Source organism: Solanum pennellii, chromosome 8 (assembly GCF_001406875.1).
Source record: "Solanum pennellii chromosome 8, SPENNV200".
Taxonomy (NCBI): Eukaryota; Viridiplantae; Streptophyta; class Magnoliopsida; order Solanales; family Solanaceae; genus Solanum; species Solanum pennellii.
In genome coordinates, this window is record NC_028644.1 from 67,366,793 (window position 1) to 67,386,598 (window position 19,806).

General features: G+C 30.3%; 2 protein-coding genes across 3 annotated transcripts; both read left to right on the forward strand.

Annotated features, from left to right (window-relative positions):
- LOC107028728 (FAM10 family protein At4g22670) lies at positions 1–5,313 on the forward strand. Of its 2 annotated transcripts, none has more exons than XM_015229906.2 (11): positions 1–273; positions 448–499; positions 1,797–1,958; positions 2,050–2,137; positions 2,236–2,316; positions 2,424–2,488; positions 3,051–3,191; positions 3,358–3,474; positions 3,558–3,827; positions 4,034–4,091; positions 4,981–5,313. In XM_015229906.2, the coding sequence occupies exons 1-11, from the start codon at positions 164–166 to the stop codon at positions 5,076–5,078; spliced, it is 1,242 nt and encodes a 413-aa protein (XP_015085392.1). In that variant the 5' UTR covers positions 1–163; the 3' UTR covers positions 5,079–5,313. The 2 variants fall into 2 exon arrangements, with proteins under 2 accessions (XP_015085392.1, XP_015085391.1); XM_015229905.1 differs by having other exon boundaries at positions 2–273; positions 1,794–1,958.
- An 8,140-nt stretch (positions 5,314–13,453) lies between these two features.
- LOC107027983 (protein ODORANT1) lies at positions 13,454–15,595 on the forward strand. The gene is made up of 2 exons (XM_015229033.2): positions 13,454–13,845; positions 14,824–15,595. Exons 1-2 carry the CDS (start codon positions 13,583–13,585, stop codon positions 15,425–15,427), a joined length of 867 nt encoding a protein of 288 aa, XP_015084519.1. The 5' UTR covers positions 13,454–13,582; the 3' UTR covers positions 15,428–15,595.
- Positions 15,596–19,806: the final 4,211 nt, after the last annotated feature.

The window sequence follows — 19,806 nt, forward strand, 5'->3', positions numbered from 1 at the left end:
CAAAGAGTTTATCCAGTAATAGAAGCTACTAGAAGAACCTAGTCAGCTCCAGTCCCCTTCCATTTTCCTCGCCTCACTACCAAAAGCTAGGGTTTACAGTTTCTACAATTATAATTTTTTTTGAATCTGTAGTAATCGTATTTGAAGGTAATCGGAAAAAGCTATGGACCCGATGAAGTTGAATCAACTGAAGCAATTCGTCGAACAGTGCAAATCCAATCCTTCCATTCTCTCCGATCCTTCTCTTTCATTTTTCCGTGACTACATTGAGAAGTAAGTACGCTGTTTAATTCCATTTGAGAACAGTAATTTTCGTTTTTTTCCATGATCTTATGCTATTATGAACATATGAATGGATGACGGATCGCTACTTTGCTTTCAGTTACTGTAGTTTTGGATGAGTGAACTTAATGTCGATTCATTTGTTTGATTTTTTTGTTTTTGCAGTCTCGGTGCTAAACTTCCTCCGGCTGCTTATGACACCGGCGATTACAAAGAGGTATTTTCCTTGCTTCATTATCTTCTTACTTAGAATTAGTGTGATGTAATGGTCAATGAAGTGGGTTGAAAATAATGAGGGCCTGAGGTTCAAATCCCAGCACAATTAAAAAATACTAGGTGATTTTTTCCCCATTAGTTACCTTGTACTTCTTGGTGATTTCTTCCCCCATTAGTTACCTTGTACTTGTTGCGGGTGGGAGGTGGCTTGTAGCTCGTGGAATTAGTCAGAAGTGCGGGCAAGTTGGTTTGGACACCACGGTTAAAAAAAAGTAAATAAAAAATGATTGTTTCTGATGAGTAAAGTTGCTGTACAATCACCAATAGGGAATCTTAATATAATTGTTTGTGGTTATCCTCCCTTAACCAGAAGTTTATTATTATTAAAACTAATAAAAGAAACGCTCGAATCACTAAATATATATATACCAGGGATGTCTCTTATTTATGTCTAACGACTACTCATGTGATTTGGAATAGTGTTAGGGTAATTAAAATCTTCTAGGTCAAAGATTAAAGAGCTTCATTTAATAACTTCTATGAATATACACTAGGTTGCACAAAAAAGTTTGTTTTTGGATCAATCCAAAGCCCAACCTCCTCGGGTTCGAGGCCTAGATATGGAAAAATCCTTGGCAGGGAGCACTAACCCTGAATGGCGACCTACTCAGCACGAATACGGATTAGTCTGACTCCAATGTGTGTACCGGACACGAGATGGGAAACACCTCCCCCTCCAACCCCCAACCCCCCACCCCCAAAAAAAAGATCGATGACTCTTAAAATTGTGTGTTTGGATATTTGGATACTACTGAACATGTACAATTATTTTCCGAACAATTTAGTCCTATCATATGAAAGCAAGTTGTTTAAAAAATTCTGCGGTCTCAAGGAATTAAGAATTAGTATATTATAGAAGCAAGAGATTCAAAATGGTTGGGGGTAGGGCTGAGTTGTTAGACTTATTTAGCTCCACATAGGCAAGTTTGAGGTTTATTAAACTTCTGATATGCCTTGGAAGGCAAATTACCGACTGTTACTGCAGTAAAATGGGGTTGAATAGACTGAATATCTTTAGATGCAGAACACAACTAGCATGGGGTTGAGATGCAGATGATTCATCAACTGATCTGATTATGGGTTTCCTTAAATACCTGCATGTTTCAACTTTATATGGTTTCTTTAGTTACTGTATTAGTATACTCTGTGGTTTCTCATTAAATATAGGGTAACCGGAAAGTTATACACCCCTCCCTGGATTTTTATTGTCTATTGATCTAACGTTTTCTATGCAGAAGTCTCATGCGGTGGATGCGAGTGATGATGAGATGGATGATGCTGAGAATGATGCTAATATGAAAGAGACAGTTGAAGAAGAGGAGGAGCCTGAGATAATTGAATCTGATATTGAGCTTGATGAGAGTGACACTGTGGAACCTGACAATGATGAGCCACAGAAGGTTTGCCATCCGACTTATTTGACATTTTCTTTATGTTTTGGGTTTTGAAGGTTCATGTTTATTTTTAACATTTCAAATCTGTTTTTTCTAGATGGGAGACCCTTCTGTGGAGGTGACTGAAGAAAGCCGTGATGCTTCTCAGGAGTCCAAAGCTCAGGCCATGGAAGCAATTTCTGAAGGTGACGTTGTTCAATGCCTAAATATTGGCATGCCTGTCTTCATGTTCGCAAAATCAGTAAACATGATCCCTCTCACTTTTGTTGTTGGTGTTCATCAGGTAAGCTAGAAGATGCAATTGAGCATCTTACAAAGGCAGTTCTCCTCAATCCTAAATCAGCAATTATGTATGCTACTAGAGGTACGTTTACCAAATGCTTTCAAAGTGGATTTTATTGATGTTTTTTTGTAATTAGAGTATTCATTTGCATTCAACGAATCACTGTTTTTTCTTTTTGTCTTACACAGCTAGTGTTTATATCAAGATGAAGAAGCCAAACGCTGCCATACGAGATGCAACTGCAGCGTTGGAGGTTGATCTTGCTCTCAGATTTGCTTACCTGATGTTGTCTCTGTTCTGTATACATTTCTAATTATACAATTAGTTTTTGATAAGTTCCCTCAATAATTGCAGTGGATGACTTCATCAAGAAAATATTAAGAGAATGTCATTGACTGAGTAATATTTCTTGCGGGCTTTATATGGAAGATACCCTGAATAATTTATCAGACATATCTTCTTTACGTGCTCTTCCATTCTTGAGGCAGACATGGAGTCATGTAGGCATTAGATTTGCATGCTTCCTAGTTAATCCATTTTGGGCATGTGGTTGAATACATTATAGTCTTCCCAAATTGTTCTTCATTTTCCTATTTTTGAATGTCTAAATGTGGTAGCTATAGAAATCATTCTTGTTTTGACCCCTGGTTAAATGCTTCTGGCAAACAGTGTATAAATATTAGGAACACTTTGAAAAAGTAGATAGCAAGATTTTAGGAAAAAGATGTTTTCTTTTGTCCTGCATGACAATGGAAAAAGAAAAATTGGACCAATTTTGTGTTCAATATATCATGGACTCTGGGCTGTTCTTGCAGTTAAATCCAGATTCTGCTAAAGGTTACAAATCTCGTGGCATTGCCAGAGCCATGCTGGGACAGTGGGAGGCAGCTGCTAAGGATCTTCATGTGGCTTCAAAGCTGGACTATGATGAGGAAATAAGTGCTGTGCTTAAGAAGGTTGCTTCCTGTGATATAATCTCATAACATCTACGTGATTAAGTTGTAGTGCTTGGTGGCCTTTTCTTTGTATAAAAAATTTATGGTGGTACTGTCAGCCCCCTGGTTATCTTGTTGAAGGGGCAATTTTCACCTTTTGCAAGTGATTATGCGTTGTCTGTCACAGGTTGAGCCAAATGCACATAGAATTGAAGAACACCGCAGGAAATATGATAGGTTGCGCAAAGAACGAGAAGATAGAAAGATTGAGCGTGAGAGACAACGAAGAAAGGCTGAAGCTCAGGTAAACCTTAGTTACTTATTTGGTTTTATGCTCGTGTGTGATCTTTTCTGCATGTTAATATTTGGTTATGCCTTACATCTCAGGCTGCTTATGAAAAGGCCAAGAAGCAAGAAGAATCATCAAGTAGGAGAGCTGGTGGCATGCCCGGAGGCTTTCCTGGTGGCATGCCTGGATTTCCTGGTGGCATGCCCGGAGGTTTTCCTGGTGGCATGCCCGGAGGCTTTCCAGGTGGCATGCCCGGAGGCTTTCCAGGGGGTATGCCTGGGTCTGCACCTGGAGGAATGCCCGGAGGCATGCCTGGGGCCGCACCTGGAGGAATGCCCGGTAACATGGACTACAGCAAAATACTGAATGTAAGTAAATCTACTTTTGTATGTTTACTTTGAAACAAATTATGGTCTTAGTATAAATGTTTGAACAAAGGTATTATCTTAGGTGAAGACTAATTTCAAATAAAAAAGAACAATCTTGTATAGTTTTTTGTAGAATATGATTCTTTTAAGTCACTTTTTGTCCATTGCAAGGAGACTAAAATTTCCTTTTTGTTTGGCTGGAGCAGGACCCTGAATTAATGGCGGCATTCAAGGATCCAGATGTCATGGCTGCACTGCAAGATGGTACTTTCCTTTTTGTCCTCACCTCTTAGCCTGTCTATTTTGCTTTGATAATTAAGACATTTCATTTCTTGACAAGTGATCCAGCTGTTTCACTTGAAGATGATTATCAATTATCATATATATTTACTATGTGCTCTTGCTCTAAAGTTCACAATAGCTTTGCAACATATCAATCTCATTTTGAGTTGAATGACAAATATATATGCTTTATATTTTGGAACATCTCCTTATCATGCTTGTTAGTGTCTGATGATTAAAAACCACATGTAAGTATCAACACTGTATAAACATGGTAAGGGAAATTGATGCTATCACCAGCTTATTAGCTACCAGTCCAATCGGTGGAAGTTATTAGAAACATCGCCTTTTTGTTCTAGTTAAAAAATTGAGCACCTCCAATAAATTTTTTCTCCACTGTGTTACCTTAGTACATATATGCCACTTAATAGTACCTGTCCACAAGCTGCTTGATTGTTCTGTATCTCCTATATGGATATCTAATTAATTAGCAACAACAGATAGTCAAGTAGCTATTAATTACAGACAAACAAAATAAATTTGGCTAGGAGTATGTAAACATATTCTCTCCATCTCTTTGCTTGTTCTTTTTCTCAGTAAGCTTTTGAAAGAGGAGATAGACTTAGTGGTTTTCCATGAGTTACCTTTATTTGAGTAAAGCAGAAGAAGATTGACAGTTGTGCTAAGTATAGCTAGGATTATATATATTGTTTCTAGCAAGATTAGAAATAATTGCTGATAAATTGCCTATAGTAACTTGCATAGATTTGGAAAATCACATCCTTGTAGACTTAATGTTGCACATACTATAGATGTTTGAGAGACACTAGTTTCTTTGTCCGCTTACTGAATGTGGCCTGGTATTTTGCAGTGATGAAGAACCCAGCTAATTTGGCCAAGCATCAAGGAAATCCTAAGATTGCTCCTATTATTGCAAAAATGATGGGCAAGTTTGCTGGAAATAATTGAGGGCTTTTGGAATTTTTTCCGTAGGAATTTCTTAAGTTTGCTAGAGAACATGTTATTTACCGTAAGCTTGTTTTTATCGAGTATAAAGTCATTCTCCAAGATTGTGTCTAATCCAAGTTTAGGTTCAAACTATAGCTGTCTTCTTTTCTTATAGATTTGTTATTGTTATGTGTATCAACTATCTTTCCTTCTGGTGACTGATGTTTTGCTATGCTAAAACTGCTTTCTATCTGCATCTTTTAGCCGTTTTAGCTTGTCTAATTTCAGTGGTTGCTGATGTGATGATCAGCTTTGTTATTTCATCGGCGAGTAGCCAGATATTGGGGTAGATACATTGGCGAGTGCTGTAGTAGAGAGATGGCGCCACGGAAAACTGGGTTGCATGGATTTTGTTCCAATTGATTGTGGATTAGATTTGCTCTTAGGAGTGATGCTCAGAAAGCATGGTTATCAACTGCGGTGGGAATCTGCGAATGCGTGTCTGATTAAATGGACTGTATATGGTTTTGAGTTATAAGCTGTTGTTTCAGTTAAAGAAGCTTGGAAGAAGGCCAGACCAGCCTTTAGAAGCCCTTATTTTTGCACTAATGGATGGGTTTCTTGAAACTATTAATCCATTAAGTTGATCCTCAGAGTCTAACCTGGTCTCCTAGTTGTCCAAGCTTTTCAAGTAAATATTCTCAGTTTTGATAGGGAGAGTATTCATATTTCTTATGGACTTTACATGACGTAATTTAGATCTGATCAGAGCACCAAGCAAAAATGTTGGTAGCATGAAATTGAATTAGTCGTAAAGAATGTCGAGTAAGGCATTGGTTAGGTGAAACTTCATCCAACAAGAGCACCTCATTTCAAAGATTCAGTTGTACTTCCTTTCAACTGCCAAATTTCAAGGAAGAGTGAGAGTGACCATTAACCAATCCACACAAAGTAAAATTAGACCCAAATTCAATGGATTCTACTTATCCTACCTACCTATGACTTCATGTTTCTTTTAGCAAAATGATGATTAATTTGAAAGGGTATGACAGTGACCAAATACTGTGTACAAATTACAAGTCCTTATATTTTTTATTTTATACATATTGTAGTGTTTGATTGAGTATAAGATCGAAGAAAAATGTATTTTGGATGACCAAATTAGTTAGATTAATGTAATGAAAGTAACTTTAGTATTTAGTAGTCATGTCAATTTTCATAAATGTCATCAAGGATGACAGGGTAGCGTCTTTAAAGGTTTATCAGAAGCAACTCTCTACTTCAAGAGGTGAATCTAGAGGGACTAGAGGGCTTTCATTCAAAATGTAAACCCAATATCCTGATTCGATTCTTAAGGACTGTATGAATATTATTATTTTGAATTATTTGAACTCCTGAATGAAAATTATGAATACACTATTGAGTAGGATATGGTCTGTTTATATTTTATCCTAGATCTTCGAACTTCATTTTGTTGGTTTACTTGTTGATGCCATCAAGGGTAGTGTTACATAAATATACTTGTCCCTTATTGATTGTGTAAGAATCTTTAAAGAGGTTTTACAGGAAAGCATAATTATGATGAATTTGATAAACTTTAATCTGTCGATTAATGGGTGAAACAATAACTTTGTAAAGCGCACTATAATTAATCATCAAAAAGCTTCTAGTATTTACTTTAATCTGGCCCTTACTGGAGAACTTTCGAAGTGGGCTTACACCCTTCAAAATAAAATTAAAAAGAAAAACAACTTAGAAAAAACAATAATATTCACATGTTAATTAAGACTTAAGAGAGTATTTTATTTGGTTTAATGATGTGTGTGTTACATATAAATGACATCATTAGCTTTAGTTGTTAATGTTAATTAAGTTTTGCTTGATCTTGTTGTGTAATCCAACAACAGTGGATATCCAATACAATTGGAAATTAAATAAACATTTATAGCCACATTTTGTAACGATTGCAATTAGTTAGATAATTAGTCTCTCTAAGATTGTGCTTAAACCATAATGATGTAATGTTGCATGTACATTTCTTGGATTAGAGGGGATTATAAAGTAATTAACAATGAAACATAATTTAGTTGTGATGTTCAGATGAATTAAAATAACACTAATCATGATCTTAACTTTTCTTTCACTTTAAATATAAGTTTCATCTGTCAAATTAATGCTTTAAAAATGATCTTACACACTATATATATATATATACATACATATTTATATTTGTAAAATATTTTTTTTTGTATTTGATATATTTTTATAGTCATAATATAAGAGCACGAGTTTTATTAGGTTTAATTCAATCCATTTTAGTATTTCTCAAGTTTAGCTCAATCCATACTCCTATTTAACACTCTTTTTAAGTGACATATAGAAAGAGACACTACAATTGTTTGGACTATTTTCATTGTGCTACATGATGAGCTCACAAACTTTTACAGTAATGACAGCACTTAGAACTAGAAATCATTATTAGTAGAAAGTTCCAAAATGTTAAGTAATTCCACATTTATATATGCAGTTCCTTTTTCTTCTCCCACATGAAATATCTCATGACAATATTAGAGCAAAAAGTAGAAAAGGTTTAAATGACTCATTACATTACAAATAGATCCAATTAGTATTTTTTTTGTATACAATGTTAATTTATACGTTCTAAAAATCTGCATCTAATACTATAGATTCGCCCCTGAATTTGACCAGCTTTGAATCCATTAAGATTGAGTCAAGAACATATTTATTTTCCACCTCTAGTTGTTTCCAAATAATTGGGTCATTAATTTGTTGTTTATTTTTTCACTATTAAGTGCAAATTCAATATTTATTTTTATTTTGCTTAATGGTTCACGTTTGTGCTCATTAATCAATATCCAATTTCCATAAACTCCAACGTATACGTGGAAAGAGTTAAATCAATCTTGATAAATACAAATTTGTGAAATATATGTAAGTGTTTGATTATTTATTTTGTTGTAAGATTACATGATAATAGTAGGTGTATTTGATGGTGACGTCCATGTACACTTGTATAATATAATATAATATAATATAATAATGTTTCTTTTAAGGGGAAAAGTATACAAGGAAAACTATATCAGATGCATGCATATTATTAAGAAATTAGTTATTGACGATATACAAAAATTTTGTAGCAAATAATAAAATTGGTAGCTAATTTTATAAGTCATCTGCCACGTGTTTTTGGGAATTGGGATTTTTTAGTTTCCAAAAAATGACTATTTTCTGTTTAGTAACTTTTAAAATTTTAATTTATAAAAAATATTTAAGAATTATAAGATCAAAAAAGTAGTTATTTTTTATTTAAGACTATAAAATTTAAAATTTTTGTTTATTTTGTTAAACTTTATGCTAAATTGAGAAAGACCAAACAAGTTGAAACAACAAAAGTAATACTAACAAATTTAACAATTAAATTCATTAAATTTAAATTCTAAAACCATCTCATATCTATCTTTTTGAAATCCTACTTTTATAAATTTAAACTCTTAAACCATTCATATGCTTCAAAAGGGCGCATGTACAATTTCTAAAAAATACTATTTTATTCTAATCAATCATTTTTATCAAAAAAAAATGGATCGAATTTAAATTCTGAAACCACCTAATTTTTCTAGTAGCAAGAGGTATATATATATATAAAAAAAATCAAGATTAAAAAATAAGTTGAAGAAATAACGTACGTACGTCAACTTTGAAACAATAGTCATTTTAGATGAGAGCTGAAAGTCAAACACCAAAATTTTGGGCTTTTACCTGTCCTCCTGTAGTACTGCAGCTGATCTCATTATATATGAGATTGCTACTAAATAAAAAAATTTAAATCGTCATACATAATAAATATGAGTATTTATAATCAATACTTTATGTACATGAATATTACTCAATTAATTAATTAAATTTTTAGTGACTCTAAATGTGATTGCACTAATTTTCGACAACACTAAATGAAAAGTATATTGTCACTATTATAAACGTCTCTTCTGTAGTAGTTTAATGTCTCATACATTTTCTGTTTTAATTTATTTGTCGTATTTTTCTTTGGGAAACTTACATAAATGTGCTATAATAATAAAATATTTACCATTTATAGCAACAATATTTTTTTTCACTTGATCGCTTTTAATTCATTTATAATACAATTTTAATACATATTACAAAGAACAATTTATTATTCACATATAATACAAGTTTTAATGATGGATAATACATTTATCACACATTTTAATACACTTATAATACAATGTAACCATTTTTTACCAAACAAACACAATATATTTCAAAAACAATTATAATTCAAATATATTGCATAAATAATTCACTTTTAATACATATTACAGATTTATCACATATTGCTATAAATGGTAATAAACAAAAAGTATCGCTAAAATCAGTAATTATTTTTTAAAATGTATTAATTTATGTAATTTTTCCTTTTTCTTTTCAGTGTATTTTAAAATAAATATTTTTTTCCTTTTTAATAATTTTTTAATTTTAATTTTTATATAATATATTAATTAAAACCACAAAATTAAAAAAAATGAGATTTAAATTCGAACTCAACAACTCCAAATGGAGTAGAACATTATTTGTGCCTAATTAACAATTATATGTTACACAATACAAAATGATGAGAATAAACCTTTGTTCTAGCTATCTCTCTTTTACGACACGTACTAGTACCCAAAAATATTTACTATAGAAATAATTAATATAATATAACAACAGAATGGATGATGGATAAGATCTCTTAAACCAAATTATTTTCTGTTTTATTAATTTATTTTCAATCCAATTAATTAGAGTAATCAATAATTGCAACGGAATAATCTGGAACTGATCTCTATTAGGGAAACAAGATTAATTTGAGACTAACAATGTCATTGCTAAACTCAGGGGCGGAGCTACCTTGTATAAAGGGGGTTTATTCGAACTTTCTTCGACGGAATATTATATTATTTATATATGGTTAAAATAAGTTTATAGGTATATATAGTATATGTCGAACCTCCTTCGGCTATTTATTTCTACAGATTTTGAACCCCTTGTTGAAAATCCTGGCTCCGCCTCTGTTACCTGTCAAATATATATTACTCGTAAGTCGTAATTGATCATTACGTACTCTTTGATTTAATTAATTGTTTCTTTAAGACATAAATTAATGTTGTTTTTGTGTGAAGTATTTAGCAATTTTCGTGGTGTCAATCTTCTTATTAAGACACCTCTAAATCTGAATGTGGTTATATGGCTATTTATTTATGTTAATTACTTTGATTAATTAAGGTACGTATCATATATATTGTTCATGTTCCACAATATTTATTTTTAACCACGTGTCATGTTTATAGCAAGTTAGGATTTATAATATATGCACGAAAATTAATTGATGTAATGACAAGTTTAATTTGTACTTGTTTCGTGGTGATTTAACATATGGCTTGTAAGCATGGGTTCAGTGACATTTGTATCTTTATTGGACGTGTGAATAAAATTTCGTCTTAATTATTGGAAAATCATACATTAGATGTAAAAATATAAGATATTATATCATGTAAGTGTATGTTTGAGCTATTTTAGCTCGTTATTAGATTCAATGACTTGACGAGATGAATATGGAGATGACAAAGTAATGATATGAGACTTAATTTACTATTTTTCTTTAAATTGTAGAGAACCATATCCTCGCAGAATATACGATAAGTTTCATATAAAATATATTTAATATAATTTTAAATTTTTCTTAACGTGACTCTCGTGCATAGTGAAAGCTTAATTAGGGTACTGGACTACCCTTAATTAGTCCTTTCTCTCAACAAGAATTCTTAATATAGTAGTAACTAATTTTTTGAGGTACTTGGAACAAGCAGAAAGAATTTAATTTTGAATTTATTTTTTCGTATGTTTTACACTAAATTTTCATGTTTTTTTTTGGTTTTCTCATTTTAATAATCGATATTATATTATTCACATATTGAAGGGTATATTTAGAAAGGTAACACTTTTAATATAATTTTTTTATTCACAAAACTCAAACATCATTAATATAATTTTTTTTCACGATATCCAAACTTCAAATATCTATTTATGTGCGAAGGAATTTCAACTATGTCGACAGTCATTTAATTTACTCCTAAAATACTTGAAAATAACTTCAAAGTTGTGTTCAAGCCACAAAATCATATCTGGGGGACAAGATATTGACATTCCACCATATTTGTATGACTAAAATGGCTTCCTAGTACGCAATATGCCGCCTTATCATACTAAGTATAAAAAAATGTGAAATAAACATATATATATATATAACTATAGAAATTAAACCAAAAGGAAGAATAATAAAAACTAAATGAAACAAATGAAAATACGTTTCTTGTCTTGAATGATAAAAGATAAAACTTTATATTGCTAAATAATAAAAATTCATCGTTAATTCTATTTAATTATTGGATATTAACAACAAATTATCAGAAAATCATGTTAGCTAAGGATTTTTTTGACAATCAATTCCTTTTTTCAAAATGATTAATAAATTAAATTTTTTTCGTATTAGTTTTTCTTTTAAATGGAGCGAATAAAGACTGAGTCTGAGTAGATATCTTTACAATAAAATCATTTTACCACTTATAATATCTTATTAACTATTTAAGTCGTCTGCAAAGAATTTTACCCTCCGTAGTTATCAAAAAAAAATGAAAGGTTTCATGTTTGTTTTGTAAATTCTTTCACACTAATATCTTGCAAGTTACTATACAAAGTTAAACATTATTCTTTTCTTAAATTATAAGATAATTGAAATTTTTATAGGCATATCCAAGAGTACTTTCATAAATTCTTTTGGCTATCAATAAATTAAGAGAATGATATTATTGTCCAATTGAACAAGGTTAAAAAATGAAAAATGATGCACTGGCAAGAAAGTGGGATACAGTTTTAGACAGACTATAACGACAATTTTCTTGTGTAATCTTATAATTAAAAAAAAGTCCAAGCATTATTCAAAATTTATGTCCTTCGTTAATAGTTTAAATCAATTATGTCCGCAAATTTATATAATTGGATTAAAATTGTCTTTATTTCACATAATAGAAGGCTAACACTGCATCAAAAATAATTTTTAAGCAACAACTAATTAATTAATCTCAATAATAGCTTTCTCATATTTGAAATATATATATATGAGAAAAAATAAGGCGGTCACAAAAAAAAAATTATATTGTGATCATGTTATATCTAAACTCTCTCTCTCTCACTTATCCTAAGCCATAAAACTCATTTTAATACCTCATATGATTCGAATTCAAGATTTTAATATTTTAAATAAGACGATGATAAGTTTTTTACATTTTTGGATGATTTGACAACTCATCAAAAGTAAACTAATTGGACGATTGGATTAATTAAGATAAACTAATCGGACGATTGGAGTAATTAAGCCGACAATTAAAGATATGATGGTAAACAACTAAACATATTATGAGATTACTTCCCATGTTTTGAAAGGTGCATTAAACGTATTGATGACAACATGGTAACGTAAGCGTGCAATTACAGGGAAGATAGTGTATGAAAATGGGAAGAAAAAAAAATTAAAAAAAAAAGAAAAGAACAAATCTTTAAGATTGTGGGGGCAAGATGGTCCATGAAAAAAATATGAATATCAGCACGGATTATGGTAGGCCGAATAAAATCCTTCTGTAATTTTTAGATAAAGATATACTGATATAGAACATTTCCTTAGATATGTGACACAAATCTAAATCAGTCAAGTCAGTAAATATCAAATACCAAATATGTGACACGAATCTGAACCAGTTGAGTCAGTGAATATTAAATACCAAATTATGTGACACTAGTCTGAACCAGTCGAGTATGTGAACATCAAATAGCAAATATGTGACACGAATTGGAATCAGTCGAGTTAGTAAGTACCAAATATCAGATATGTGATACGACTCTGAACCAGTTGAGTCAGTGAATTAAATATCATATATGTGATACGAGTCTGAACGAATAGAGTCAGCGAACATCAAATATCAAACATATGAGATAGTTTAATTAAACCACTCTAGTCAGTAAATATCATATGTCAAATATGTGATATGAGTTTAATTAAATCAGTCGAGTCAGTGAATATCAAATACCAGAAAAATAATGAGTGGGGGAATTCTTGAAATTTTAGCTTGATGTTTGGGTCATCTATCATTCACTATCACACTCTCTTAGGTGGAGTTGATAACACCATAAAAGGAATTGTAGTTCATGAGTAGTTGTCACAAGCCATTGAGTGGGTCATGGAATCTTACATTCTCTCTCACTATATATATATACCCCATAACACTTTCATAAAAATGAAATATATGTGTCTAATAAAGTTTACAACAAAAGTTGAAGTTGGTGGATATAATCATCATCATATATATATATATAGGTGGGTAGAAGTGCAAATTTTCTAGCAAACACTATATTTATTTATTTTTGTGTGTGTTAGTATAATAATAGGGATGGGAAGACAACCTTGTTGTGACAAACTTGGAGTGAAAAAAGGTCCATGGACAGCTGAGGAAGACAAAAAACTCATAAATTTTATTCTTACAAATGGACAATGTTGTTGGCGTGCTGTGCCTAAACTTGCTGGTCTTAGGCGTTGCGGTAAGAGTTGTCGTTTAAGATGGACTAATTATCTTCGACCAGACTTAAAAAGAGGACTTCTTAGTGAAGCTGAGGAGAAATTGGTCATTGATCTCCATGCTCGTCTTGGGAACAGGTATTTTTCTGTCTCTGTTTGTGTATCGTTACGTATTGTCATGTTTGGTTCCTTTCCCAAAAGGATGTCATATTTCTTTATTTGGGAATAAATTAACTTTCACTACGATCTGTAGTCATAGAAATGGCTTGTGACTAACACAAATTACTCTATCTGTTTTAATTATTTTGCTTTTGTCAGTTACTACTATTAGATAGAGTCAAAGGATATTTTCGTTGATCATGATTATTTTAAAATATTTTTTCTAATATTATGAATTATTAACTATTATGACATATAATATCTTATTTACGTAGTTTCTAAATATATAAATTTAATTTTAAAAAAATTAAAAATTATATATCTGAACATGTCGAACATTAGTTGATTTGACCCTCTTGGTTCGAATCAAGCTTACGAGTTTTAGTGGTTTAATTTTGGGCTTTTTATCATTTTGTCTCGACTCTCTCTTGGGTTACATGTTCTTTTGAAATAAATGTAACTATTTCAAAAGTTTTATTAGTTTTCTTTTTAAAGTGCAAGACTTTTTGTGAAAAAAAAAGTAAACTAACAACCTATCTTATCCCATGATTTCTGATTAAAGAATTCTATATTTCTATCCCTCAATTTTAATTTTGGTGAAATGAAGCTTCTTGATCACTTTTTTTATTTATTTTAGTCATTCATGATTAATCCTACATTATCAAGTAATGTACTAGCAATAATATTAAACATTCTGGCTTCAAAAAGAAGTGTTTATTTATCTTATCAATCTATATCATGTCTTCTTGAAGTGGGCTTAAAAATAATTCTTTTTCCTTTATCTTGCTTTAATTTGTCTCCATTCTATGCACAAACTTTTTTGTCACAATAATTGGAATATGTGATCATTAATTTATTTCGGGACAAAATCTGCGTATATTTTTTATTTTCTAAACTTCACTTTGTGATACAATACTAAATATGTTGTTGATCATATTGTTAATTTATTTTGATTAGGTGGTCTAAGATTGCTGCAAGATTACCCGGAAGGACTGATAATGAGATAAAAAATCACTGGAACACGCATATTAAGAAAAAGCTTCTCAAAATGGGGATTGATCCTGTCACACATGAACCACTCAAAAAAGAAGAAAATCCAATTGATCAAATTATCTCAGAATCTGATCAAAATAAAAAGAATGATCATCAGCTGGTAGTGGTTGTACCGGAGAGTACAAGTGTTACTGCAGCAGCCACTTCTTCGGAATTAGAAAATTCATCTACCTCATCTTCTTCTGCTTCTTCGTCTGAAAACTCTTGTAATGAATCAAAGCTTGTTCTTGACACGTTTAACGAAAATGATCCACTCCTCAACAGCCTACTGGAATCTAATGATGCTCCTCCTCTTATTGATTCATCTTGGGAACTTTCAGTAAAAAATTTCGATAACATCATCAACAAAAACAACAATAACGTAACATCATCGTGGGACGACGAAAATTTCAATTGGCTATTGGATTGTCAAGACTTTGGGATCCATGACTTTGGTTTTGATAATTGCTTCAATGATGTTGAATTGGAGGTCTTAAACACTAAATATGACATGGAGAACAAAAAATGATTTATCAAAATTAGTCATGAATGGGAGACATTATAACCAAAGAATATTAAATTTAGTTTTTTTTTCCACAATTACATGCATGTTTACAAAGGTATCATGTGTTATATTTTGTTTGTATTGTACACATTTTATTAGTACTTGTACTTAGAAAATTCTCGAAGAATCCAAGTTGAAGCCTTACTTCTAATTTAGTGGTTTAATTTTGGACAACCTACCAACCAACCAGTCAAATGAACCAATCATAATAGAAAAAAAAAGGCAATAATATTAATAACAATGATAATAATATATAATTTGTGTGAATATATTATATAGTAGTGATGTTAGTGCTATTTCCCTATGCCAAGGATGGAGACTTCATAAGGCTAATTATTGGTGGGATTCATATATGTATATTATAAGAAATTATCTTTTGTATATTATTATGAGGAGATTATAAATTATAATTAATGATACTTTTACTTTTTGTATATCTTCTTTATAATTTCTCCATTTCCCCACTTCTCTTTCTTTCTTTTGGGTTTTGACAAGTGGTTTGAAAAATGTTTTAAAAAATGTTGAAATTGATAGTAAATAGTTGGTGTGTTTAGTAAGATACGTTGATAGACATTTGTTTTTTTTCTGTTTAAATGGATGAAAAGTCCTTAATATTTATATATAAAAAGAACGTAAGATGGTGATAGAATAGAAAAATAATTAGGAGTTTATGTGTTAGGAAAAGTATATTAGGAGATTGCAAAAGATATTGGAAATAAAATGATAAACTATTGGTCAAATAAAAAATGCTTATAATAAGTTACAAATAATCATATATTCGAGAAAATGAAAAAGTTATGACATTTAACTGAGTTTGATTTATAAACACTTCTATCATTTAACAAACAACGTAGATATGTCAAAAGAGATACATAAACTAATTCGATCAGCTTATAAATTTAGCGAAACACTCATAGATATTCTTTCTTTCTGGGAATTTAAAAGTATACTCTGAACAACTGTTTGATGTTAATTTTAATTAGTTGAGTAGCTTTAGAGTTGGTCACGATTTTATTTTCTGAAAATAGGACATAATAGAGGAACTACTCCACGTACAAATTAGTGAACATATACACAAATATATAAAGTTTGTATATTTAGGTATAATCTAGCAACGTACATATAATAAATAGAATTAGTGAATAAATATATTTCGATCATATTGATAAATAAGTTTGATCGGATCATATGTATTAGATAAGTTAATCCTCAATAATATATTTGTCGGCAGTTGAATGTAGGATATTATGAAGAAAAAATAAAATATGATGCACGATGGAGCTATTAAACTTAAGGCACTAGCAGCTAGAATAGAGTAATAAAGTTAATTATGTCATCTTTCGACTAAAGTCTAAATTTGATTATCACATTTCCTTGATGCTACTCTTGCTAGCTAGTTGTGGAACCTAATTAATTAGTGATAATTATCATAAGATTAAGATTATTATTATATAAATTTATGGATTTGTATCACATGTAATTCTTTATTATATATATATATATATATATATATATGCGCGCTACTTTTAGTTTTTGTAATATTTGATTAAGCATATTAATTGACTTTTGTGACACTTCTAATGGAGGGCAAACTAATGAAGGTGTGGATTATGCAGGATTGATAGATTTATATGCTGACAATTTTTTAAAATAAAGTGCACCTAGTACCTTAGGTAAATTTCACGTCAGAATGAGGGAAAAAGGTGAAGAAGGTTTTATAAGTTATAAGACTTAAATTATAACTCACGTTCGCATGATACACGCACTTTTAATTTGAGGCTTGAAATGGGGTGCATAGCTTATAGGTCTAAGCCCAAAAGGAACAATACATGTCATTAACTTGAATTTTTTATTTCTACTTATTTATTTATTAGTGAAAAGATAACCTAAAAATTTGATAAGAATAAGACCGATTAGGTTGGATTAATGATTCATCTATTATAAACTCAATTCATTTTGATTCGTTCAAATTTAATTTAACAAAGGGTTTGATATCCTTAATAGTCAAATATCAGACATCTTTATCCAACAAATTAAGATAAATAAAAAGAAATTATCTGATATTAATGATGCTTGCGTACCTTATAATGACTTCACAATACAAAAGGGCAAAAAATGCTTTTAGTAGCATAATTTACATGTTGATCAGAGTCATCTAAACTAATGTAGCTAAGACTTTTTTGGACAAAATTAGTGGAAGTAAAGTACATACCAATCTTTATCTACAACAAATGACATTGAGAGTATAGCCCCTATTCTACTAGGTAGGTAGTTGAGAGTAGTGTTTGTTTGATTAATAAATCGACGGGTTATTTATAGATTGAATTTGAACATATCAAAATTAATTGACTTAACATTATTGGATTGCAATAACCTATGTCAAGACAGATTAAACAAGAGGAAAATCACTATAGTGTGGATGTAAGATTGGGCAACGGATCGGAATGGGATCACCGGATCAGAACGAATCGGTACCGGATCGAAACGGGACGAGTTGATCAATTCGTTGATCGGAACGGGACGAGTTGATCAATTTGTTGATCGGTATCGGAATGAACCGGACCGGAATTACCAGGACGGATACTCGGTCCGTCCCATCCCACTATATATCGAGATGGAACTGTAACGTACCGAAATGGGATAAATGGGATGACACATCTAGTTATTTCAAAAAATGATTTTTTTGAATTACGAAAATATGAATATTTTTTTATTTTTCTAAGTTTAAATTAATAGTTTTAAATGTATAATGTAATTTTTTACTTAAGTTATTTTAAAGATATTTTTTTAAATAAAAATTTTACTTATTAAGTTTGCAAGTTAAGTCTAATTAAGTTTTCAAGATTTAAATCTTTTGAAATTTATAATTTATTACTTATTATTTATTAATATATTATAATTTATAAGTAATATTTATAACTTGTAATTTAAATAAATTAAATTTGTAATTTTAAAAAATTAAATAAACATAAGGATAAAACAATTACACAAATTAAAAAAATATCAATTTAATTTATTTAAATTTGTATTATAAATTACAATTTCAATTTACAACTACTAGTAGAGTGCATAGTTTTCGCAACCACCTTCTAGGAAGGGTTCTGTTTCAACTAAATCTCGAATATGATACTAATGTAATACTAATAGGGGATAGTTGGGTTACTTGAGCAGTATTTATTATTTAATATAAAATTTAAATTATAATTTATAAAAATATAATATAAATTAATTAATAAATATAATATAAATTAATTAATAAATATTAATTAATCAAAATCGGACCGGAATAAACCGGGATAAACTGGTACCAGTACACCGGTATCAAACCTCGGTTCTGTTGTATTCCGTGTCCCGGTTCGGAATGTCCCGTAGGCAACCGAACCGGGACGAACCGGAACGGTACCGATACATCCCATTCCGTTGCCCAGTGTGGATGCTAATTATCAAATGAAACAATAGTTACCGTAATTATGATTCATAGCAAAATTTGATGGTCAGACGATTATATTCAATATATTCGTTTGCGAAATGAGTATAGCTATTATATTTGTTTGCGCAAAAAATGTAATATGTATCAATATATTCGTTTACACAACAAATAAAATCATGTTTCAACTGTATTTGCTCGCATAACTAATGCAACTAAGTCAAGATATATGATATACAAGCAGTAGCAACAAAAATGTAGAAGATGGTATATATATTTATTCTCTTTAATTTCACTTGTATCCATTTACTTTATCGTATCAATTATTACTAACTAGTGAAACTATTCGCGCTTCGCGCGATTATATGAAATATTTATAAGATAATAATATTAAATATATAATATTTAGGTTAGTATCGAATATATAGATAATATTTATATTTATTCTCGTCTGTGATATCATAGACTTTTTTAAAACATATAAAATATGTTTATTTGTTTTGTATATGTATATATTAGAACAAAATATTCACCGTGGTCAAGTAAATGAAATAAGGAATAATATGTTGAAATAACAATATATTGTATTAGGTCGAAAATATTTTAGATGTTTTAATTTTCTCTATCTTTTCTAGGAGTAGTGATGTTCTATCCAAACTCTGATTTCGTCAAAACAAAATTGTTTTCTTTTATTTTATTATTACATTTGTTTATTATAATTTTTTAAACATTAATTAAATACTTATAAGATTTACGAAAAATGAAGCATATAAAGTCATGATTCATATTTAGTATTAAACTTTACAAGTAAGATGAAGAGACATGAGTTATAAATAATTCAAATGTATAATTTTATTAGCCACTAAATGTATTACTAATTATGTATTGATTTTATTTGTAAAATAAAAAATAAAAA

Bases quoted from the DNA above. Each gene is read 5' to 3' on its own strand.
- LOC107028728 (XM_015229905.1), top strand. From the start codon at position 164: ATGGACCCGATGAAGTTGAATCAACTGAAGCAATTCGTCGAACAGTGC. The intron at 3,475-3,557 runs GTAAACCTTAGT...CTTACATCTCAG, and splicing joins GAAGAAAGGCTGAAGCTCAG to GCTGCTTATGAAAAGGCCAA. The intron at 4,092-4,980 runs GTACTTTCCTTT...GGTATTTTGCAG, and splicing joins CATGGCTGCACTGCAAGATG to TGATGAAGAACCCAGCTAAT.
- LOC107027983 (XM_015229033.2), top strand. From the start codon at position 13,583: ATGGGAAGACAACCTTGTTGTGACAAACTTGGAGTGAAAAAAGGTCCA. The intron at 13,846-14,823 runs GTATTTTTCTGT...TATTTTGATTAG, and splicing joins CATGCTCGTCTTGGGAACAG to GTGGTCTAAGATTGCTGCAA.